The following is a 24,973-nucleotide window of genomic DNA, read 5'->3' as shown; positions in this document are numbered from 1 at the left end:
TTTTTTTTTTTTTTTGCAATGTCAGCACTGTGCTACTGAGAGATTATCTATTCATCTTACTGGAACAAGAGGTTAATTCCTGCCAAAACTACAGCTGAGTCATTACTAAAGATAACATAAATTACCATCTATTTTTGTTTTTCTGGCAGTAGCTAGAGAAACTCAAAATTCTACAGGTGAGGAGGTGATGGCTTGGTGAAACAAGAATGAAAGAGAAATTATTTATTTTGATCACACTAGGAACACTATTCCAAGAACATCATAGCAGGATRGTTACATAATAAGGTGATCGTAAAAGAGTGATTAAGAAAAGCAAAGAAAGGACAAAGCATAGATTACTGGCTAGTTGTGGAAGCTGTTGCTTTTTTTTTTTTTCCTTTCATAAGCAAAGCTGTACAAATAAAGTTTTTCATACTAYTTCTGCACAGCTAAATGTTTGGTTTACTCAATCTGTACATATTCTTTATTTCGTATAAACATACCAATGCTTAATTAATGCCTTCATACAATTCACAACGTTTAATTTAAATACAGCATTATTTCTTACTGACTTCATTTAAGGTGCAAATTATCAAAACCCATAGTAACTATTTTCTTCTTCTCTTCATCAGTTCTCTTTGGCACATTTCCTGGCTTATTTAAATACAAAACTGTAGAGCTGAAGTGATTATATAACACTGCAGGAACTTGCTTTTTTTTTTTTTTTTTTTTTTTTTTTTTTTTTTTTTTCCCTCCTCTCCAGACAGTTAATGTAAGTGCAGTTTTAGGTTTAATTTAAGCTTATTTACAAAGAAAGAACTTTATATGAATTTCAGTTTACAAGTAAAATGGTTAACATTTTAATGTGCAAGGCAAGAAAACTAGTTCATTACAGCAACTCCTCCTCAGAGAGAGTGATTTTTGCACCATGGAAATCTTGTATAAAATGCTTCAGAAATGGAGTTTGCTTGTGAGGAAGTTCTTGGTGGATCCCCTATAATAAGCCACCAGAACTCTTGACTTCCCAGGTCCAGAATGCTTAATGAGATACAACTTAGCTGGTATATTTATTGGCACTAGAGTAGTGTTGCAGCTACCAACTTGCATGTTCATCTGGGGAGTTAAACTAAGGAGCAAAAAACCCAACAGACTGTGTGAAAATCTCAGACAGTGTCTTTTTTTCTCTAACAAAAGGCATGCCTCCTATATTCTTTATATTAACTTGTAGTCTTTTTCCACATCAAGGAAAGATTTAGAGGTTGCTCTATGACTAACTGTACAGTCTATTTTCATCTTCACGACCTCTGCCTACTTTCAAGTGGATTAATATTTGGCTAGAGTTAAAGGTGGACAATAGTAAACTAACTTTTTTTCTGCTTCTGATGGAAATGTACCAGAAGGCCATGAAAGTGGACCTATATTGGTGATGTTTCACTTTACAAAAACTCTTCAAGAAGAGCAATTCATTTCACAATTGAAGGTTGATTCCCAACAGCTGGTGTTCAGATGAAGGGCATGGAGAAACCTAACTATATAAGCTTGGGAAACTCTGCCATGCCCTATTATTTGCAATATTTACAATCATTAAAGAAAACTGGAAGCTGAGATCCTAAAATACTTATTACAATGCCTTTCTGGTCTATCACWTTCTGAATAACTGTGCCCACGTGGTGTCCTATCAGCTGCAGAAATGAACAATTTGGCACATAATTAAGTTATAGTAGGTGTTTGGTACAGTGCAATCTGTTTAGAAGGCAAGGATGTTAAAAGTGATTACACATAGGTGTTTTGTAATGTAGGTAAGATGTAGAATGCTGTGCTACTCCTGAGAAAAACACATTTGGCTGCCCCAGCTACAATATCCATCTATGAACATGCTCATTCCAAAGAGGCATTTTGTAACCTCAGCAATAGTATATATTCTTTAAAAAATAACATATTTTACAGCTTTTCTTTTCTTCAATCTATCAGCAAAGACCAAAAGTGGTGAGTTCAGATTGCTGGGAGAGGTAATGGGAAGAGGGGTGAATGGGTAAGAGGAATCAGAGTCTGTGCAGTAAATCAAATACAGTTGAGATGTAATTCATTCTCAATTATCCCCTTAACTTTTTGAGATCATGCATATAGTCATGTCCTTTAGTGCACCTGCTTCAGCTGAAGCTTCTGGATTCAGAACTGAGATGTCTGCGTAAATGATATGGTGTCAGACTTATCCACGGCAAAGCCTCCATTGACGTAGGATTTCTTGGTCTCTGTTTCATCATTATCGAGCGTAGTTGTTTCCAAGGCAAAGGGATTGACTATGTTGACTTCAGAGGTGACATCCATCTGCTCCAGCTCCTTCTTGGAGAGTTTCTCCACTACCCCTGCACCAAAGGCATCTCCCAAGACATTCACCATTGTTCTGAATCGATCCCTATGGAATAAAAATGAGAGCAGACCAGTCATTCTGTATGTTACTTAGAAAATCATTTTAGTAAAAGTAAGCTACTGTTGGAAATGCACAGCAACAGCTGTTTGCAAGTGCAGATCCTGTGTAATTCTGGTATTAAAAAAAAGTTGTACAGTGAGTGAGGAATAGAACTTTCCTCACAGGTACTTGAAAAAAACCTCTAGAGTAATTGCTGTGATAAATGACTTTGTAAAGGATGTGCAAAACTGCAAGTCACATCACTGTTCTGTTAGACATATGCATACAGGCTTATGAAATGTTGTGGGGGCCCTTCTCAGGCCTTGACACTGCGCTGCTGGTGTCTTTGTGGTGAGCTTGCTTTTGAGGAGATGAGAGGCAGCAGCAGAGTTTGATTTATGCCTTTGTCTTCTTAACAGTCATTTCCTCAGCCAGAGGAGCGCTTAGCCCTGGATCTCCAGTTTTCCAGCCCAAGCCCCTGCAATGTAAAAGTGCCTATGTGCTGTTTGGCTCTCCTGCTTTAAAGGATGGAATGCTGGTTATGCATAAAAAAGATGGAAATATATCCTGCTATATTAAAAAATCATATTAAGGAATAGGACACTTCCATGCTGTTGATCTTCCTCCCAACAGGAATGGGACTTGTAGCCATTAAAAATCTGCTGCTGCTTGCCACAGGAGCAACATAACTAAGCAGCGTAGCAAAATTTGAAAGCTGGCATGGAAATAAGGTAAGGCCTGTGGAAGCTCATGCTTCCCTGTTCCGCCTTCCCTTGACACAGCCCAGAAAGCTGAGAGTGCCTTGGTGGCTATGCAGACATGGGTGCCAGACATGTTCACAAGTAGAGGGGACTGCAAAAACAATTCACACTGAAGTCAATCAATGTATCTCAGGTACATGTTATTCCACTACAGTTTTTGAGTTTCTCTGCCAGAAACAGACTGTGTATTCCCCAAGTTGAGTGAGGGAAGGAAGAAAAATTGAATTAAAATTCTGGTAGAATCAGCATGACAAGTGAGGCAATCCATGGCTATGCAAACTTGTCTTTAATAAAATGCTTCTCTTTTTTTTCATTTAGAACATGGAAAAACTCCACAAGTCTGTGCAATAAAACCTTGTAAGTTCAGAATTAACTAGGTATTGTTAATGAGACACTGAGGTTGTAAAATAATACAGTTTAGGCAATAAGTACAAAAGACAAAAGTGTTAATAATCTACGTGCCATCATGGTGTGCATTCCATCTGCTGAGATGCAAAATGGCCTAGCAATGACCCCTGGTACATGAAATTAAACTTTAATTTGCTTTACACAACAAGACGCCTTCATCTGAAAAAAATACCACATCAGAACTGGAGACAGCTTGAACTCCTTGTCTTTTTCATGATGGAATAGGTAGCTTCCATGTATTCTTGTTATACCTAAGAACTACACAAATTCTAGATTTTTCAGTGTGCTAGAAGAGTGTTTTGGGAGAAGTGTCACTGCTTGTTTTACACCTCTACTAGGAACACTGATTTGTAATGATTTTACTCATTTGTAAGAAAATCAAATGCCCTCCTTGAAATAACGGAGGATTGAGGAGAACTGATTGTGGAGCAAAATAGATAAATTGATGTCCCATCACTTCAGACAGCTCATGGGGAGAATGCGCTTCCTGTTGGATCTGTTTTGTTTGGAACAATTATGCTTTTATATAGAAAGTGAATTCATTTTTGAATGCATTCATAGCCTTGGTTTTCTGGAAACCAACAGTGTTTCAAAACAATTTGCAAAATTGAGCTATAGAATCAAATAAATTAAATGTATCTGTGAAATACAGAGGGTGCTGCCAAGAAATCCTTCATGAAAATGATTAAATAAGTGGGGGAAAAGGAATGGATCTATCTAGAATACAAAAAGCAGTCTAAGAAAATGTAAGTTAGTAAGCATGCGGATAGTAGGACCTTGGTCTGAGCACTATATTTTGCACAGTTTAGAACACAGCTAAAAATTCAGTCTAAGTGGAACAGAAAATATTGGTGAAAACTGAGGCATGATTGTTGGATCATGATGTTCTGCAGGAGAGATAGAGGTGACATGAGGAACTGTGTGAAAAATGTTAGCACTGTAAGGGAAGGACTCAGACAAACTCTTCAAAGCTAATCTAAAGTCTTAGAACGGAACAGTGATTTTCCACATGGACAGTGTTGTCATGAGTTGTGACAGCCTGGGTCAAGACTAGGGAAAAAGAATGCTTCTGTAAATAATGATATTTATAAAGYCTAGACCGCATTCAACAGAAGGATGACATTATTTTCCATTTATCAGCCCATTCSAGATACTGGGAAAGCACTTGATCTRTGGGAAAGTTAATGTAGTAGTGGGGGCTAGAAAAGTTTTTCCTAATTGTTCTGGGAAATCAGGAACATTCATTGTGACTAATAGACACATGCATAGTCTGTATGCATAGGATATAGAAATCACAGATCAAACTGATATGAATTCAAAACCAAACTCTTCCCTACACCTGCATCTGTACACCTGTCTCCTGAGTTGGACAACTTGGCAAATCCCCCTGCCATTCAGTTTCAATGCCTTCCACAAYGTGAGTAGCCGAGGGGAAGGAAGGAAGAGAGGTGGAGTAGGAGGATAGTACTCTTTGCCCCATGGAACAAGGAGAAACATTATGGCTGGAAAGAGACAAAGCACTCCAGGAAAACAAGAAAACAAGTCCTCATGCAGTGATAAACTTGACCCAGACTTAGGACTCCTACACTGATGGTGCCATGTTACAGCCCTCTGCTGAGGGCCTTGGCGGTTTATCATATCAAATAAAGTACTTCTGTCTCATTCTGTTGACCTGCTGGATTCAATAGAGAAAACCCTAAAATACACACGTGGACAAAACAAAAGCTCCTGAGGCCTTTTCCTGTGAAGATGAAGGTAAGCTGATCTCTGAAGATAAGCAAAATTTAAGTTTAAAAATGATTTTAAATTAAAAAAGAATTAAATTTTAAATGTGACCCTGTACCAGGAGATCAATGCTTCTCTCTGGAAAAAAGCTGTTACACTGGGACTGAAGCATTCTAATGTGCTCTGAGGTGAAGTGCTTGGGATCAAGGACCTGAGGAGCTTTTTAAGTTTGAATGTGTTTGTGCTTGTTGGCCATGGGGCTGGGGCTGGGTCCTCAAATGAGTGTCTCAGTGAGGAACACCCCCAGGCTGCTGACACCGGCAGAAGGGAGCCATGCACGGACCTGCCATGTGTGTGACTTGCTTCCTGCCTATTGCTCTCCAGGCCCTCTTCATCAATGTGTGCGCTTTATGTGCTTTGAGGAAATCAGCTGCGATGCTCTACYTGTGTCTTGCATTTCATTTTTTGCAAATGGTGTATGTATTTAACATAATAAATGTTAAATGGAGGGAGCTGAGGCGCTCCAGAGGTATTCCTTAATACTGTCTTTACTAATGATGCTGAAGTTTTAATAATGTTGTGATCAGTGCTTCAAGGCAGATAGTGCTTCCAAATGCRCAGTCATTCACTGTCATCCCATGCYGCAGAACTTCTTTCAGGATTAAAAACACTACTAYAACCAACTCCATATTGAACAAGACTAGYCATAGCAAGAATCTCTGTATTGAACAAGACTAGTCATAGCAAGAATCTCTGTTTACTTCCTTAGAACAAGTTTGTTGTCTTCCTTYGCTTCCAGCTATTCCCAAAAGAAGTTTTTTAAGCACTGCAAATAAACAAACAAAGGGGTTAGATTCCAAGTGCGTCACACTTACAGGAGCCAGTCTACAGCAATGATGAGGGTGACGTCTTCAGCGGGCAGGCCCACGGCGCTCAGCACGATGACCATGGTGACGAGCCCGGCCTGCGGCACGCCCGCAGCTCCGATGCTGGCTGCCGTAGCTGTCACACTGGAAAGCCAAAGAAGGGCAGGAAAGGGCACTCAGAAAACACGCCACTCACAKAGGCTGCGTATTCCCACACACTTACACTTATTACACTGCAAGAAACTTGGAGAAACATGCAGTTTTCCTCCTGAATAGTATCTATACAGTCTGGAGACAAATTTATGGGACAAGTCATATAAAGATACTTTTAACCAGTGCCTCTACAGATACAGTAATTTATAATATTTGGAGCAGATTCTGTTTTTCCTTGGCCAGCCAAAAAGAACTATCATAGTTATACTGTGCAGTAAGATGGAAAAATACTTCTGGTGTACAAAATGGGGATAGGAGTGGAAAAGACTGGGTTAGACTGGCAAGTATTTGCCTTAAGAGAATGGGGTCAATATCCAAAACAGTGTGCTTGTCTACCAACTGCCTGCCTAGGCCAGCTCCTCATCAGGTTGCACAGGCAAGGCCTTGGAACAAGAAGTGGGAATATGTCTGTCATTTCCACCGCTGCGATTGATAGTTTCAGCTTTCTGAAGGGGTATCCAAAGCAAACGGATCACTCATTAAAAAAAAAAAAAACACAAAGAAGATCTCTGTGATGGTTTTAGTCTTACCTTATGGTAATTATTTGGCCAATATCCAATTCTAAGTCATTCAGCTGTGCAATAAATATAGCTGCCACTGCTTCATACAGAGCTGTGCCATCCATGTTGATGGTAGCTCCAACTGGAAGCACAAACCTGGTAATTCTTTTGTCAACAAAGTTCTTTTCTTCTGCACAGCGAAAGGTGACAGGCAAAGTTGCTGAACTGAAACACAGATAAATAGATAAAATAAGTCCAGATTAGAGTGTACCATTCTCTTTATAAGTATGATCTATTCTAAGGATCAAATGAAGATCTAAGACAGTCAGAAAGGCTGTAGTATGAGGTTTTGATTATGAAGTTTGCTCTTAAAACTAAGTAACACTCGCTATGTCTTCTAAATAAGGGAAGGAAGAACAAAGATTGAGTTAGTTATCCTCTACAGAGTAAAATCTTAATGATGTGTGCAGTCATAGAAACACTAAAAGAGTTTTAATTGTGAGTAACAAAATGAATGGCCAAAGAATTATGTTGTGAATTTATACTGGGAGAGAAAGTCACAAATCTGGTGTAAGGCCATTGTGATTCCATTGCAATCTATAGTGCCTTTTTAGGTCCTTCAGAACTAATGGAGTATTTTAGCATTCAGCTTTCAGTGATTTATAATTGTCCAGGTGAAGTCATGAAAAGTGACCAAGTAGCAGTAAAATCACAGAAAAACAATCAATCATGCAATTACTACTAAAAACATTATATAAAATATTTCTTTTTCTGCTTACCTGGAAGAAACCATGAGGGCCGTCAGAAGTGCTTGAGCCATCCCCATGGCAAACCGAAAAGGATTTTTCCGTACTATTATTAAGTAGATCAATGGCAGAATTACAGTGGAATGGATTGCAAGTCTGCAAAACAAAACATTGGATCCATTTCACTGCATAGCTTTAATAAAATGGTGAGAGCTGCCATCAGATCCAAGTGTGAAATTTCTCATGACTTTAAAGATAATTATGTTCAAAGTACAGAGAATATACTGTCTAAATAAACTGCAGACAGCAGAGGAGCTTTAGCTCTTCTATTTATTCTATCAGAGGAGAGGGARAGATTGTTACTTGCCTCTGCCTCTACAGCAGCAGATGTGATTAATTAATACATTGGAAATGTATTTTAATTTTACAAATTACAAACAAGGTCTCTAGGTTGGGCCAGATTAACCTTTCTATAGAAGCTTCAAAGAAAATCATAAACTATCCCCTCTCCCCCATGTTTTTATGTAGTGGAAAATTGTATAAGGTTATGTCTATGATGCAAATATTTTTAAAATTGATTTATTAAAAAAACACTGAGGTATTTCAGACTGTGCAAATATACAAATATGTAGTCTTACCATCTTCCATATCGTAAGATGCTTGGAAACCCATCTCAGAACTGTGGTGTGCACAGCCTTGGGATTTTTATTATGTCCTAACAGGATGTTCTTGGGCACATTACTGTTGTAATAGTGCTTTATGATTTCAAAGCAACTGATAAAGATGTTGATAAATCATGGTACTACTTGTTCTGCCAAATCTAGACACTAAGACAGCAGTAGCCACCTACCATGCAGACATTTACAAGTGAACAATGTCTCCCCCTAAAAGAAAACAACTAGATAGTTATTTCCTTGGAAAGAAAAATATTTTTTAAAAGCCCAAGAGTATTAACAGTTTCATTCTTTATGTGAACAAATGATCTGGTTATAGTGAATTGTAAATGAAAGCTTGCATGACTTATCAATGAAATTTTGTAAAAGAAATCTAAAAAAAACCCTAACACTTTTACACAATGCTATGTAGTAGCAAACTGAATTCACAAGAGCAAATACAAGAAAATATTAGTAATGGAATATTTATATTGTTGTGTGTCTTAAATACAGAGGCTAAAATTTTCAGCTATGTCTGTATCATTTAGAAGCCTAAGGACTTTCAAATAAAGTTATTATGAAAATCTTAGTTCTGCATTTTATTATCATCAGCAAGAATTCAGCATTAAACAAAATAAACGCAGCTGTGCATATATTATTTTTCACAAAATTAATTATAATATTGATTTGCATGCATAAAATACAAATCCCTGCAAACAGCAGAATTTTTGGTAGCAGATATTCCAATCTGCAACTGAAAACAGAAATTCTTACATCATTCCCTCTAAGATGGGAAGGATAAWATCATCCTTCAAAATCCCAATGTGGCTGTTTTTGCAGCACATGGATATTCAGTTTCCTTGCTGTTTTCAAAAGAGGCAAAGGAGAAGATAAGAGGCGCCTGCTCAGCACAGCTTCCCTTCTCTTCCTCAAGCTGAGGTTCCTCTGACATTTGTTCTCGGCGTCCCACTCAGTTTCTGTCCTTCCTGACTGCCATCACATCCCTGTCCTGGCACTGCCATGAGGGAAAGCAAGAGGCTTGGGATATTAAGTGGCCAATGGAGGAAGGGGAGCTTGGAGAGGGAACGACTGTTCTCTCACAGTGACCTCACGAGACTGAAGGGCTGAGACATTTCGCGGACACGGAGGTGAGAGCTGAATGCAGATAGGAAAGGCTGTGAATAATGGAGTTGGGAAGAAGCTAAGTTAGGAGATGAGCTGGAAAGGGAAGGCAGAGGAGTGAAAGAGAGGATGAGACATCCCTGTGCTTGCAAGTATCTTTTTTTTTTTTTTTTTTTTCCAAGAAATATCAGAAAAATGTCTAAGATGACAGGTACTTCTCAGGACCATGCTTAAAGGTGGGGGCAAAGAGAAAGATAACTGCAGAAGATGCCGATAATTATTGGAACTGCAGCAGAGATGGCCAAGGATGAAGAAAAGCAAGAAAAGTGTGAGGAGCAGGTGAGGGCAGGAACCCAACACAGAGGAAGGAACATGTTCTCTTGCACACCAAGAGGCAGAAGAAAGGGCACTCTGCACACTGCGGGCTGGAAATGCAGGACAGGCACCTCTTCCCTGCAGCCTCATGGATATGTTGGTGTTCTCTACTGCAAGCCCTCCCTGCAGGGCAGCCTCCAAGTAAAGAGTGTTGCTGTTTGCCCTTCTGCATAAGGGCATAAGAGATGCAAGAGACGCATAAGAGATGGGACAGCTGCAGACCTCTGTCCAAGCAGCCTTTGGGGAAAACTGTGGAATATGTAACGGGGTTTTGCTAAACAGTGGCTGCTGTCAGGAKGCAAAGCTGGTCACTCACTCAAATATCACTAGCTGTACCTGCACACACTTTCCAGCTAAACGACAGAGTCTATGTGCTGGGACTTCGCTTTGCAAAGGACTCTGGAGAAGTGACTGTGTCTTCATACACATCTTGTCACGGGACAAATAGTAACTGCTACTTGACTGCTACCTGAACCAGTTTTTTGAACCATCATAAAACTTGTTTGATCTAAAACTGAAGGGAAAGGGCAACAATAATCCATCTACAGTAGTCTTTCTTGGAGTTATAAATCTAAAACCCCCTTAAGTTATATAGTATCATTCTGTAAGTTATATCTTCCTCATGTGTGATCATAGTTACAATTTATATGTAAAGTATTAGTCTTTTGTCTGTTCTTAAACACCACTGTTTTTTATCCGTTAGAAGGAAGATTTCTTTTCCAAGATTAAAATGGAAATTTATAGAAACAAGCATTATGCATTAGACAAGCATAGCTTCAACTTGTAGTATTTTGAAAGAATCATGATTCAGTGTTATATCTGAAGCTGTATTATCCACTTAGAAAATGACTACATCTCAAATGTCTTTTGAACAACTAGTACAAACATATTGGCATATATGTATAAAACAAAGAAACAMACAAGCAAAGAAACAAACAAAAAAGCATATCCTTCTTGACAATTTATTGGGATTTTTTCAATTAAAACAATATCTTTTTGCTTGATTGTCARAAAACTGTGAATTACTTTTGAAAGATAGCATATGTAAGTATTAAGGGTTGGTGTTGAAAGAAGAAGCTCTTGAACAACTTTGGATCTAGTCTGTAGACAAAATATAAATAAATCCTAAGTATGTTGAAAGAATTATAGGAGTGGATGCTAAGGCAATGAACCAAAACAGCCCAGAAGCTATGCTTCACTGAGTTGGAAATAGAAATGTAAATGCATTTAACTTATTGAGCCTGTAATATCCATTTRTCTTTCCAAAGGGTCATTTGTAGGGTATTTATCCACAGCTATATAATGATCTAGCATTACAAACTATATCACTTGGAGCAGTTATTTGCCCTTTCTTATGCATGAGGCCCACATCTGAGAAAGGGTTTGTGCAGGGTAACTGCATGGCCYTCCCAAACACTCCAGACTGTTCTACCCTGTCACAGGCCTAGAGTCAGGATATAACCTGCTTTGGTGCTTGGTTATGTTATGCTGGTAACAAATGCTGCTTTGGAGCTTCACCAGGTTCCTTTACCTAGAAGGAGGATGACTAAAGAGCTGTTCTGAGGGGCTCCCTGGGTTTTAGCTGCTCTTGGTTGTGGAGAGTGGGGGTCATTTTCTTTTATGGCTATAATTTAATGTTCAGTGCCTTTTCGGTGCATCTGTGTTCTGCAGTGAACCTGATCTATGCTGGTACACCTTATCCCGAGGAGATTCTGAATGAAACCATATATTGAAGGTCTTTTCCAACCATAATGTTTCTGTGATTCCATGATTAAATAGTTTGAATGGGCTGGGTTTCAGTGGGCTATAATGCAGCTCCTCACCCTTTCCAACTTCTCCTAGAATCTAAAAGAAATATTACATTCTGAAGAATACAATAATCTTATCTGTTTCAGCATCAAGTGAGAGGAAGATAAAATAATGAGAACAAGAACTGGCTTTTTTTTTTTTTTTTTCAGAATGCAAGTGACTGACTTTCTAGAACAAAAGTGCATTCAAAACAGCCTCACATAATGTTCATYGGGAGCAATTTTTGTCTCTGAGGCAGAAAAGGTTGGTTCTTGTGGATAATGAAATTATAAACAGCTGAGCTTCAAAAATGACCTATATTTAATTTCATCTTTAGGAAATGACATACCCACTTAATACTGTAGCCATATAAAGACCCAGTTTACGAAAGATCTCCCAGTCATCGACTTCTATTATCTTCCCAGCAATTAAAAACATGATACCGAGCGGCATATACCTAGAAAACAGAAGTAAAGCAATTAAAAATACATTCTTAGAAATGTTATGTGCTCATCAGTATGCAACAACTTGCAGAATAGAAATTTTTAAAAGGTGTAAAAATTTTCTCTGGTATTCTATTACACAACTGAATTTATTCACTTGCTGCAAGATTACAACCACAGCRATGAAAAGGGATTAGAAGATCAAAATACATTTATTCTGCATGACTTGGAGTCACAGGACACAGAGAATTTGGGAGAAAGTGTGCATGCTTTGCCTAACTGCAGCAAATGTTCCACATGTCTAAGCCATACTTGGAGATGGAAGGACTTGTGGGGCTGCGACCTAAATCTGCTCCTTCTGCAGTGCTACAGTCAGYTTACAGGCGGGATCCTTGCTCTCACGGCAGGGGAGCAGGCCGGGGTGCTGCTGGGGGCGACTGCTGCAGCGCGAGGCAGTCTGCTTCACAGGGCTGCAGCTCTGCGGAGGACGGCACCCCTGGCCAGCACTGGGCAAGTTGCAGAGACTCGTTCATATCTCTCCAGAGATCTCTCTTGCAGAGCAGCCCTGTAGCCCTGCAYAGCTACGCTGTTTTACAGGACCTCAGGCTATGCTAAAATGGGGAGAAAATTCACAAAAGGGCCTCATCTAGTAAGTTTCTAATAGTGTAAAGCGTGTGGATATGAGTAGTTTGTGACAGTAAATAACACAACACATCCCAATTGTAGGATCAAACTCGAGAAAGATTGGGTGTGCTTATAAACCTGATTCTATACTGTGAACTGCACCAGCTTTGCAGGAAGAAGCTCTGTGAATCGTTGTGAGGTCCAGTCGGGCACCGGCAGGTGAGCTGCTATGTTCCCACACATAAGCAGTGTCATCTGTTTTTTTCTGTCCCTAAAAAAACAGTGTCATCTTATAAAACCTATTAGCACTGCTAAATACTAAGTTGTATCCTGAATACTATTTTAGATTTTGGTCTGTGCTGTGGCTTTTGCTACTTCTGTTTCTAAAGCAACTGAGCTCCAAGGACAGTTAATATGTGAATTCAATGGCTATTTGTTAGRAGTTATTTCATAGTATTTTGTTCAAAATGGAGAAGGGAATACAGACAGTGATGCTTTTACAGTCCTCAAACTACATTCAGATTTACTACTTTGATGTAAACCCTGAGGCAGAATGTTTGAACAACTGAAGTTTCCTGTGTCCAAGTGGGACTATTTTTTTAATATAGTAAGTGGGAGTGTTCTCTCCAGTTTCCTCAAAAGGATCCAATTTTTGTACAGACAGAACTGTTTACCACCTTTCCTTTCAAAGTTTCTTGCTGCAAAGCATTATACAAAAGAAAATGTAATGGAGTCTGCTCCAACAATTTTGATGACAAAGTGCACTTAAAGAGGCATTAGAAAATGCCAGTACGTCCTTGGACTTACCACATGATTATCTGAACTATTCTCATGGTAGCTTCATTTAGTGCATTGAAAAAATCCACCAGCACTCGTCCCTTCTCTCCCATTTTCCCAATAACAACTCCGAAAACAAGACAAAAGATGATCAAGCCCAGCACATTGATGCCATCAGAATACATGCCCACAACTTTATATTCTTGGGTTTTGTTCTGTAGATTGAAGAGAAAAAAGGTTGCCATCTCAGAACACTGAAATTATTTTAGAGTGCTAAAATGAAAATGCCTTTAGGTTTCTCTATGAAACGATACGGACATCTTCTTCCCAGGCAATCTATTCTAATTCTGACAGTGTCAAGTGGTCAAATGAAAGTAGTTAAATTACCTTTACAATCTCTGTATTTTAAATTATGCAAGAACCTAATCATATCCTAGCACTGCATAAAGCATGACTAATTTATGTTGCCCTTTCAAACCACTTCTGACAGASAGAATGGCAAAATCTAGGCATCCTCCATCATAAATTCAGCATATACAATGGCTACTCCCCAGCTACTGTGAGGAATAAAATATGGATGTAGAATCCTTGTAGTCATTTCTGTGTAACACAGGTTTTATGGTCAGACTTATGAAAAATTGTCCACTTTCTGAGAAGTACGAAAATAACGTCCAATTTTGTTCCTCGTTAAAAATCTATTGCTCAGATAAAATCAATGAAATTGCATAATTAATCACAGATTCTGAAGCATATCACATAAAAACCCTACTAAACACACAGTCCTTTGTGTGAATGCAATATGAATAGATGAAGGAAAATTATTCACTGAGGGTGCGATTCTCTACTGCATATTGCTTTGGGATTTAACTAACCTCCTTTCATTTAGCTCGCATCCCATGCTGTTATTATTATGAGATGAAATTTGTATTGTTCATAGTTCTATATTCATAATGCTATTGAATTTCTTCTTCCCTTCAGTGTAATCCTAGGCTTTTTTTTTTGGCACAGCAACAAGCAAGCTTTTAATTAATAACATACTTGCCATTGTTTTGCTTTCCATTTCAAGTATTTTTGTACGATTTTCTGTTCTTTCTGCCATTCCCATAGTTACCTCACTGCTGCTTAAACATCTGATAATATAAACTGAGTTAAACAACTGTGAATATATACTCAACTTCCCTAAAGAATGTATTCTTTGATTTCACAGCAATTTTACAGTGTATGAGCTTACACCATAATGGAGTACATATGGGTTATTTTCCACATCTTCTATTATCTTTACCATGTTTAATTGGAGTCCTCTGCTTTTCTGATATCCAACTGAAGAGCCTCAAAATTACCTTCAGCATTTACCTAGCAAGTTTTATCTCCTTGATAAGGCTTATCTATGTGCCATTTCCTTCCTTTTCTGAGACTTTAACATATCAACTAAACCAAATTTCAGTCTAATTCTACCTATATAGATTGTACAGAAATATAAACAATCAACAAAGGTCGCACCTCTGAAACCTCGGACATCATGACAATCGCCACAATATCTTCTCTAGACATGGAGCCATTTTTTAACACGCCACTTGTAACATCCACTTTTTCACGTTTGGTTTTATACTGAAAGAGTTTTTCAAAAAATAGAAGAGTTACTTAGAAATATGAGGAAATTGAGGAGTGGACAAAGGCGCTGTTGGAAAGGCACTAAGGGAAAGAGGAATGTGAGCCATCATGGTTCTCTAGTCAAGACACTAAATGAAGCAAATGATACAGAGAAAGGAAAATACACTATAAACCAGGCTCTTGAGGCTCCTGGATGTCTGACAGTCCTTTAYGGGATAAGATAAAGCTTCTGACAACGACTAGGCCATTTTCTGCTGGAACAAGCAGTTGGTTCTTGGATAGGTAAGTAGTGAAGGTGTTTACAGCCTTCATTGCCGGCAGGGAATCTCTAGCATCCTGCTTTGAAGATAATTACAGCAATAGTGTAATTGAGGGTCTTTTCCAGCTTCAGTCTTTGAGAGAAATTTAGGACAGGATTCTGTACCTCAGCAAGGTAGCAGGCTTATTCCTGAAGTAGTTAACATGCAAGAATAAATGTGTGAAAGGCTTTGTAAACTGCAAATACACTCAGTGCTGTGTAAAGAAGACAGTTAACACCATTTCCTATGAAAGGTTAGCTATCTGCCATACAAATTTCAGTGCAATTAGCAGAAAACTGCTGCAGAAAAGGAAAAAAGGGAAGCAGAGAGTGTCACAAAACATGATTTATTTATGGATAAATGTGATTGAAGACTGCTATATGGGCAGAGGTTTCCTCTTTCATCTTCCAAATCTCAGAGATGCCTCAAATAGATTCTAACATCTGGCTATCTCTTCTTCAAGGTATCACCAGGTCTAKCAATGGACATTAGATGAAAGACACACAGAGTGAGGGTTGAATTACATAAATTTCATCAGATATTGAGAGTTTTTAGGAACAAGGCTGCAGATTCTAATAACATGCTTCTTATAACTTTGCCTGCTCCTAAAGGGAAAAAATGGTGTACTAATAAACTGCTAACTTCTCAGTGGTGTCTTTTTGTAAGGGATGATAAAGAATTTATGAATTGAGAACAAGGTATAATCAAAATGGAAAGGAAAAGAAGATGCCTAAGAAAAGCTTTTCTATGGGAATTCAAGAGACTCCTGGACTTCTCATAAATAATTCTTACAGACTTTTCCAAAGGAAAACATGGTATGTTTTTAAGAGGACATTAATTAAGTAGAATTGTTAGCAAGGAAAAGTACAGTAACAAACAGAGATGTTCAACTTACCTGTTGAAAACAGGCTTGGACAAGGTTTTCTGGGAACATATTCCTGTTAAAGAAATTACAGACATTTCAATATTATAGTATACTATGAATAAGGTGAATTTTTAAAAAAATGATATGATCTGGTGTGGAAAGACAGATTAGAGAACGTTGCCTCAACAGAAAGCAGTGTAATTAGCACTGCCAAATCAAGTCCAATAGAGACAGRGCTTCAGGATTTCCAAAAAGCAGGTGATTGTTTTCCTGTTGTAGAATTCCTAAGCTCATTTTTCAATATATGACATTTCCTTGACCAGCTCCTGAACTCATTGCTTTTTCTCCATTGATTAATTACCCAAAGAATACAAGAGAGAGTCTAAAGTCAATTTTATAGGATTTATCATGTATAACTTAGAAAGAAGAAAAATAGTCCTTATAACACTGGGCTGAAATAGATTTAGCTACAAGAGAAATAGACATTTGGTAGTATGCTGTAATTTTGAACTCAGAAATTAATGCTGGCTGACGGAAGATGTATTTATTACAGAATCAAAAACTACTTCATGCACTGAAAAGTTATAAAACTAGTGCGGAAATACTGAAACACAGCTGCTTGCCTCCTTCCTTCCAATGGCCCATTCAAGATGTAAAGGAAGACTGCAGAAAGCAGAAGTACGTAGGTAATTACGGAATGCATGGCCCAGTGAAGAAGATGACAATTCACATAACGAAGCAAGAGCCTTTAACTCCATTCCAGATCTCTTGCAAAATACTGACTTTTAAAGTAGCTTGTACAAACTTATGATTTAGCTTTATCTTTACAAGATCAACTGTATTTGGCTATTACATATGATGAACATAAACATATGGAACATATGGAAAAATACAGTATCAGTTGTTACGATGTTGTCTAGAACAGTGTTTTCTCCAARTAACACTGGACAGCATTTATACCACATTACACTTAGAAATGCATATGCATTTATTTTCTAGGTCTCTGCAACATGGGTATGGAAATGTTTAAGAAAACTTCTCACCTGATCAGATCCAGCAAAGTATCAACAGTAGTGACTTCAGGGGTACTGCCCACTCTCACTATCTCTTCTGCTCTTTGAGATGCTCCGGGCTTAAAAATCACAACTAACACAATCCCTGCAGAATGGAAAAAAGCGCAGTGCAAACTCGGGCAAGTCTTAGCCTATCTTGTGTGGCTAAATGCTTATTGCTCAGTGATGTTTCCCGGACACCCAGGGCTGTTCAGAAAGAGAAGTCCTCAGCTAGCATCCTTAAATGAGTGGCTTCTTTCAAAACTGGAGCAAYTGCAGCATTGCCACTGGACTTGGGCATTCTAGCTTTATTTTTACTTCTATGCTACTAAATCACTGCTCACTAGGAAGGACAAATTACTTCAGCTGGGCTTCAGATTAAGTATTTTGCAAATTCTGCACGGTGATATTTTGAATTGCCATTTGCCTTTTCTCTCACACCACTTTTTTCAATACTATATTATACATTTTTCTATTTGAGAACCAGCCACAATCTATCATTTTGCTATGGAGAAAATTCACTTTGTACCAAAAACTTACAAGGGTCACTGTTTACCTAAGCCAGACATCTGTTTTGAGCTGAAATTTATGTCATAGTTCCTGTAGCTTTATATAAGGAAATTRAACAAAGCCTAATGTGAACAGCGGGACCATCTTCTTTCTGCTACAAATATGCCATCATGTTTCATATGATTCTTGCCTCCCCTCCCCATACAGTTTTGGAAAATTAGCATTGTTACAGTGCTGTACATTTGCAATTAGGCCGTGCTGAGGAGGTTAACACAATATTACAGTACCTAGAATCACAGCAAGGGCAGTAGTGCAGAAATAATATATAATTGCCCGCAAACCAATCTTCCCAGAAATGCTGGAATCCAAAGCAGCAACACCTGCAAAAGRAAGCGCAAATAAAGCATTAGGAAACAATCTTAAGAAGCCTTTTTTTTTAATTATTTTTTCCTCAGAATGGCTTATGGCTTATATCTAAACAGGAAATATATACTTACTCTATAAATATTTCTAATTGCCCATTGCCGCTCTGAAAAGCATACCAACTTGACACTATTTTTTTTTCACTGTTTTCCCTGGATTTTAACTTTGGAAAAGCTAATTAAGCGTTACTGATACCCTTAAGTTGATCATGGATTAAATTTCCTGGATCTAAGGACAATATCTTTCCATCTGTTACCATGCTTACCTAACCCTTTTCCTCAAATGTATAGCATTTCATCTTTAAAAACAGGGACCGGGGAAGGCAGCATCTGTGCTGCTCAGAGCTGTTATCCCAGGCTGCTCAAAGGTACAAACAGGATACGTAAGAAACTGTTTCATTATGGCACAGTGGCTTATTTTCTCTTTTTTTCCTTTTTCTTCTTTTTCTTCTTTTTCTTCTTTCTTTTCTCAAGACTGGGCTGTTCCTAGTCCTCTGTCTGAATGTGTCATTGCCAGCACCTGGGGACAGCTTTTGTTAGTGTAGGTGGAGCAATGCTGACATAGACATTGCACTTCTTGCAACAACATTATATCAAACTGCTTTTAAAACATTCAAAAGRTTTAGCTTTATACCTCTGCAATTACAATTCAGTAACATTGTGACTGTTGAACTTGACAGTCTATAATCACACAAGTTATTTATTCACAGATATCTATTGATTATACATTTGTGATCCATTACATTTTTATGTTTATTGAGTCCTATTCTCAAAAGCTGACCAGATTGCTCTGCATAGGACAGAAAAAATACCAGTATGACGTTTAATCTCACAGGAGCATGATTTGTAATGACAATGATGCTTCACAAACTAAAACAAGTCAAAGACAGTTCTGACAATAATGTATTTTATTGATCCTTGAGCTAGAAGGGATCTTAGGAACTATATTTCAATCACTTGTTGGCATCTTTTCCAGAAGATACATTAACAGGAACAGCATGAGCCTAGAGCCTTCTATAATGCTTTACCTGTTCTCTTGTTATTCAAAATGCATGTAGTGAGGGAGAATGAAGGTTATTTTATTCTATCATCTATTTGATTACTTTGGGGTCTTCCATGGGACAGCATAAASAACTACATATACATGGAGAATGATTTAGAGACCATCTAACCTGCAAAAGCAAATAGTGATTTCCTGGGTCTAAGGACATACAAATATACAATAAAAATGTATTTGTATGGCAGTGGAGTATAGACTAATGCACAGGAAAAGAAAAACAAAACAACAACACTGAACAAAAAACACTGCCACATCTATTATGGGAGGCTGTCAGCACTATCAGTCTTSTCTGAGCACAAAAAACAGAATGGACACAGAGGCTGCACTATCATTTTCATTTCTCAYCTGGGAACTGGGGTAAAACTGGGTGGAAGGAAGACACTCACATCGYTCTTGGAAATAGTTAATAGCCAGTAATGGGCATTATGTTTGTTCTGTGGTTAACAGAAAATTGGTTTCAAATGCAGGCAAGCTTTTGTAGCTTTTGCAACTGAAAACAGGAAAATGTTCTATGTCTTTACTAGAGAAGTCCATAAAGATTAGAAATCTCTTAATTTTATACTAATACCTATATAAGCTGTCAGTAGAGGTTAAGCAGTCAGCAGAGGTAAGACATCTTATCAAAGGATGGAGTTTTCCACAAAGCTCRTTTTTAAATATTTTTGCCTGACAGTGCAGCTGACTCAATTTACTGTAATAATTATTCAGGTTTATTTCCCCAGGATAGTCAGTTATAAAGACTTTATAACTACCACAGCATAAAACTCCTGTGATGGCAATTCTGCCTGCTCCAAATGAAGCCCTTTGCAAACTAMAACGTCCAATGCAGTTACAGAGGAATAATTTAAGACAGTGTTTACTCAGCATTTTTAAATCAGATAGGGATGCTCTTACAGGGTAAGYCATGTTAGAATCTAGCTTGTGCTTTCGCTGCCATGTCATTCATGTTTTTCTAGTAGCTGTAAAAGAAGAACAAAATCGGTCATGCTGGCATGACTGGATAAGTAAGAGGAATATCTCTCCTAGGTATGATCTTTTCAGAAAAGAGCCGTACTCAGGAAACAAAACTGGATTCAKAATTATACTTCTGTTTAAAGAATGAAATCACATTCATCATGCATTCTACACAAGTAGGCACTGGGTCTTTTATTCTGCTGAGTGGCCTTTTTAATGTTAACTTGTCATTTATAGGAAAACAATGCACAAAAATAGATTTAATCACAGATATAGCTACTGTCATTAGTGAGCACATGATAATAGGTTATTCTGATAGCTGCTGGGCTTCCTCCCAATAACAACTAGAAATAAAATCCCCTTTGAAATAACACCATGGTATTATAGCTCCTGTGGGAATAACTGCAAGAGTTCATGGAGGCTTTATGAAATAAAATATTTCTCAAACTTATTAATTTCTCGAACTAAGACAGTACATATGCTGTTCAAAACTGAAAATGTGAACAATTTTAAATAAAATATAAGATCACAAAATAGTATAACAAATCTTGTTCATCTACCCTGATTTGCTCCTAAACTTTTATGTTTATTTAGTCTTTCTCTCACTTCTTAATATACAAATTTTTAACAACATTTAAAAAATATATTTGAGCAGATAAAGTCTATCTGTAGGTGTATTGTAGAAAATCTAAGGAGGCTTTTCCACCCCTAGGCATTTTAAAATCTCAGATTAGTTCTTTAAGATCTTCCGTGAGCAGTGTTCTGATTCACCCATACTCACTGGAGCAGGAATTTAATTCTGTGTATTTAGCAAAGCTTTGGGGAGAGTACATAGTATAGGAGAAGAATATACATATAGTATATAGAGGCCATGAATTGGTCTTAAAATCTATAAATATAGCCACCTCTTTATTAATGATATTTTACTCAATAAGAGTCTCAAGGCTTCAACACCYGGGGACAAATTTCTAATAAATTGCTAGTTTTCTGCAATTTGACCTCCATGCTTTTTTGTCACAATCTCCCACTCTTTGCTTAGTTTTTTTCTTTGCTTAGTTTTTCTCTTTTTGCCCTGTCTTTTCTACCTTGTAAAATATGCTCTTGTTAAAGAATAAAATAAGGAAACAGTGCAATAAAATCTCCCCATCTTCTCTTTCTTGTCCCAGGACCTCAAACTCAACAAATATGACATTCTGCACTGAATATGCACATTTTCTTATGGAAAGGATGGAAGAATAGGTAATATATTATTATTATTTAGTCATATTAATCATGACTATTAAAAAGCACCAAAATACAACAGGAAAGAAAATGGTATAGGAATCTGAAGAGATCTGAAGAGATACCTACATGTGGTTAAGATAYGTGTACCTCTCATTTTAAGTTTTAGGAAAGAAAGTAAAAGTCAGCTATTACCTACACTACAAGAGCTTTCTTTCTCTTTCTTTTTTTTTTCTTTTCTATGTATGTGAATTTTTTATAGTTGAACCTTTTAAATGATATTGTTAATTTAGCTTTCCTTTATTTTCATAGCTGACATTTTAGCATTACAACTAGAGGATTTCCTCTTTAGAAATAAACAACAAATAAACAAAAAAGACCAGAATGTTGTAAAACACACACACACATCCCCCCCCCCCCCAAAAAAAAAAAAAAAAAAAAAGCAAAACTGAATTTTGGCACAAGATTAGAAATTATTGTTTTCTTCCTGTGTTGCATTCAAACTGACTTTTACATTTGGAACACATGTTGCTAAAGCAAAAGAAAGGATATATTGCTTCCATGACTTTTTCTTTAGAAACACTGTTTCCTTGGTTGAAAGTATCCTAGTAAGATTGGGCGATARTGTAGATAATCTGGAATCTTTCAAGTATCTCTAGAATTTCCTTCACAATCTTATTTTGCTGTACCTTTTTAGACCTGTTTTGCTACCTTCTATTGTAGAAAGCTACTTTATTCACAGGAATATTCTGGTTTAAACAAAACGAGACAAAAATATGGAACAATCACTCCTGAAATTTTCATTAGTAGACACTGACTGACATATGAATTATTCTTTCAGGTCCTAAGAGAGTTGGGGAAAGTGTCAGGCTARCATAATGTAAGATTGCTGCTTCTTTGAATGCAAATATTTACATAGCTGTTTTTTTCCTGATAGGATCTCAGTTATTTGTTTTCATTATTTTAGGTATCACAGAGGAACAGAAAGTATTTCTCAATGAAGCTAAAGTTCACAAACTGCTGGAAAGGTTGCCACAAAGGTTTAAAATATCACTAAAATATATATCATCAAATAGTGATGACTGCTCAAAGATTCTTTCAGAATGAGGAATTCAGGTTTTTGTGCTTTCTGTGAAAAAATAGGTAACAAAAAAGTTTTTTTTTTAATTTTAATGCTGCTTCAAAAAGCTGTTTTTAATGTCCTAATGCAAAAAAAAAAAAATTAGTTTTTATTGTGCTCTCTCTGCTACTGAAAACAAASCTCTGCCCCTTGCTAAATACTGGAATGCCTCCATCTAACTACTGACAGACTCAACCTTTCTTGCTACACCTAGGTCAGTCTATAGGAAATTTTGTTAGTGAATATAAAAAGATTTTCAATTTCAATACTTCCCTTTCAGAAAGCTGTTCAGCTTTACTTAAAGCCTTTAAAAATGAAGGTTAATGTTCTAAAAATAAAGCTTAATGTTACAAGTAACAGAAACTAAACAACCAAAAACTCTGCAGGTGTCAGAACCAGGGAGATTATTCAAGCAAATTTATATGGTTGAAAGATAAAGCAGTCTTATCTGTAATTTCCAAATTGTCCCTGAAATTTGACTATTTGTGTTCCCAGACTTCTTAAAATTACAGTAACTTTTTTGTTAGCTTTATTTGTTTAAGTAGGTAGAATAGTCTAGATAAAACACCTCCAAGAAACTATTTCACAATTATGAGACGTAGGGCAGGTTGGCCAACATGAGGTGAGACATGGAGAACCTATCCTGTGAAGTGAGAGAAAATATCTGAGACCAAATACCTCAATAATGTCTTTTACTCCATGCTTTCTAATGGGAAGACTGTGAATTCCTGTCCTCTTTCTCTCCTGACTCTAGAAAAGGGGAACGTTCTACAGAACTTGTGCGTGTCAATTACAAACTCAATAAGGCACATACCTTTCATGGCTCCTGTAATTAAATGTGGCATGTTTTGTCTTTGGGCATGGCTGAGGCCAAGTGCTAAGAAGAGACAGAGCTATTCAACCTGTATATCTCTTTAGTGGTTATAAAAATGTCAAAAATCTTAGCAGTTAATACAGTGTGAAAGAGACAGAAGCTAGTTGCTTGAGTTTGGTAGTATTTAATTATTGGACAAAACTGAAACTCTCATGARGTGAAATTATTCTGTGTCTGGATGTTCTAAAGCATTTTTAGATATTATAAAGCACTTTTATCCTCCTCTGAACCTGGTATTCTCCCTCAGCTCTGATTAATAGTTGAAGACATTTCCTCAGTAGCAACCTACATAGGCAGGCAAACACATCAAGAAGTCATTAATAATTCCTCTTTTCATTTTATTTGTTGATTTGGAAGAAGAATATAAGGTAAGAGAGGAAACCCCATACAGTGCCTTAATGAAATTTTCAAAGATGTTGAAAGCTTGTTATCCCTTCCTCCTACAACTCCTCCTATCTGCGTCCTGCTTGATGGAGTGACCTACATTTCCAATATAGAACAGAAATTTTATGCTAGCATCAACATTTGGAAATTCATAGTAAAATCTGTCATAAAACTACACATTTGTAGAGTGCAGAGGTAGTATATGAAGATGTGACAGCCAAATTATTGACTGCCATTGCTATGATCACAGAAAAATTACTAAGGTTAGAGAGATCTTCACAGGCTAGGGCAGAGCATTTGCTCTGTAACAGATATATCGACAAGAGTGAAAAACTGTGACTGTGGGATCCATGAATTAYGGAGATTTTTTCTCCAAAATGTGTGGAGTTTGAATAACTATTTAAACAGAAACAGGTAAATCAGTGCCAAGCATGCTTACCAATCAAGCCAACAAAACTGCTCTCTGCACAAGATGGTATTACAGTGCTCTGTGTTCACTCTGGATGGCTATGTGAAATGCACAAATGTTTGCAGAGTTTGGGCACTAGGCATAATACTGCCATTCCAGTTCACTACGCTTTGTTGAACCTGTGGTTCTGGGAGATCTTGGGGTGAATTAGAGTTAAGAAATGGAAATAATGACAGGGCTCTTCTCATTTCCAGTGATTATCATCTTATCTACTGTCTCCCTAAGGTATAACCCTTAGGAGCTGTCATTATAGTTGTCATAACCTAGCACAAGAATTCAATTTTTCTTTTCTTTTTTTCCCAAGGATTTTAAGAATTTATATCTATAACCTGGCGCTGTAATAGTCCCTACCCAGCAGCAAGAATTATGTATTTTCACATATTTAATGGATGGAACCCATTCCACAAATGCTGGAAGTCATCACCAATGCATTTCTGCAGTAATTCTCAGGTATTCTCAGGGTTTCTAATGAGGCCAGAAGGAATCAACATCAGTGGTAGCTGACAGGATCCGCTCCTTACACCACCTCACTTAATCTGCACAGCAAATTACTTATTAAATATGACCAACTAAAGGCTGCGCTGTTTAACTCCTTTGCCAATAATGCTGCTCTTGATGATCGAGACATAAAATCTCTCTGCACAAAGACGGTTGCCTGAGCAGCTCCCAGCACAGGCAGCAGGCTCTTCTGATCAAATGTGACACAGTGCTGGGGAAATCATCTGGCTAAGGAGCTACTCAT

At 37.5% G+C, this 24,973-nt stretch overlaps 1 protein-coding gene across 1 annotated transcript in view; it reads right to left on the bottom strand.

Annotated features, from left to right (window-relative positions):
- Window positions 1–1,002: 1,002 nt before the first annotated feature.
- SLC1A1 (solute carrier family 1 member 1) overlaps window positions 1,003–24,973 on the bottom strand; it is a 33,298-nt gene continuing 9,327 nt past the window's right edge. The window contains exons 2-11 of the mRNA XM_026039698.1: window positions 18,015–18,107; window positions 17,209–17,323; window positions 16,196–16,238; window positions 14,891–14,998; window positions 13,421–13,605; window positions 11,896–12,003; window positions 7,642–7,764; window positions 6,893–7,087; window positions 6,159–6,293; window positions 1,003–2,395 (exon numbers count right to left, since the gene is read on the bottom strand). Of these exons, the coding sequence (XP_025895483.1) occupies window positions 2,149–2,395; window positions 6,159–6,293; window positions 6,893–7,087; window positions 7,642–7,764; window positions 11,896–12,003; window positions 13,421–13,605; window positions 14,891–14,998; window positions 16,196–16,238; window positions 17,209–17,323; window positions 18,015–18,107 (1,352 nt within the window). The 3' untranslated portion in view covers window positions 1,003–2,148. The remainder of the gene's footprint in view (window positions 2,396–6,158; window positions 6,294–6,892; window positions 7,088–7,641; window positions 7,765–11,895; window positions 12,004–13,420; window positions 13,606–14,890; window positions 14,999–16,195; window positions 16,239–17,208; window positions 17,324–18,014; window positions 18,108–24,973) is intronic.

This window comes from Nothoprocta perdicaria, unplaced genomic scaffold (assembly GCF_003342845.1).
Source record: "Nothoprocta perdicaria isolate Ctin4 unplaced genomic scaffold, notPer1 scaffold_238, whole genome shotgun sequence".
Lineage (NCBI taxonomy): Eukaryota > Metazoa > Chordata > Aves > Tinamiformes > Tinamidae > Nothoprocta > Nothoprocta perdicaria.
Note: the sequence above shows the minus strand (reverse complement) of the source record. Positions and strands in the feature narration are given on the sequence as shown.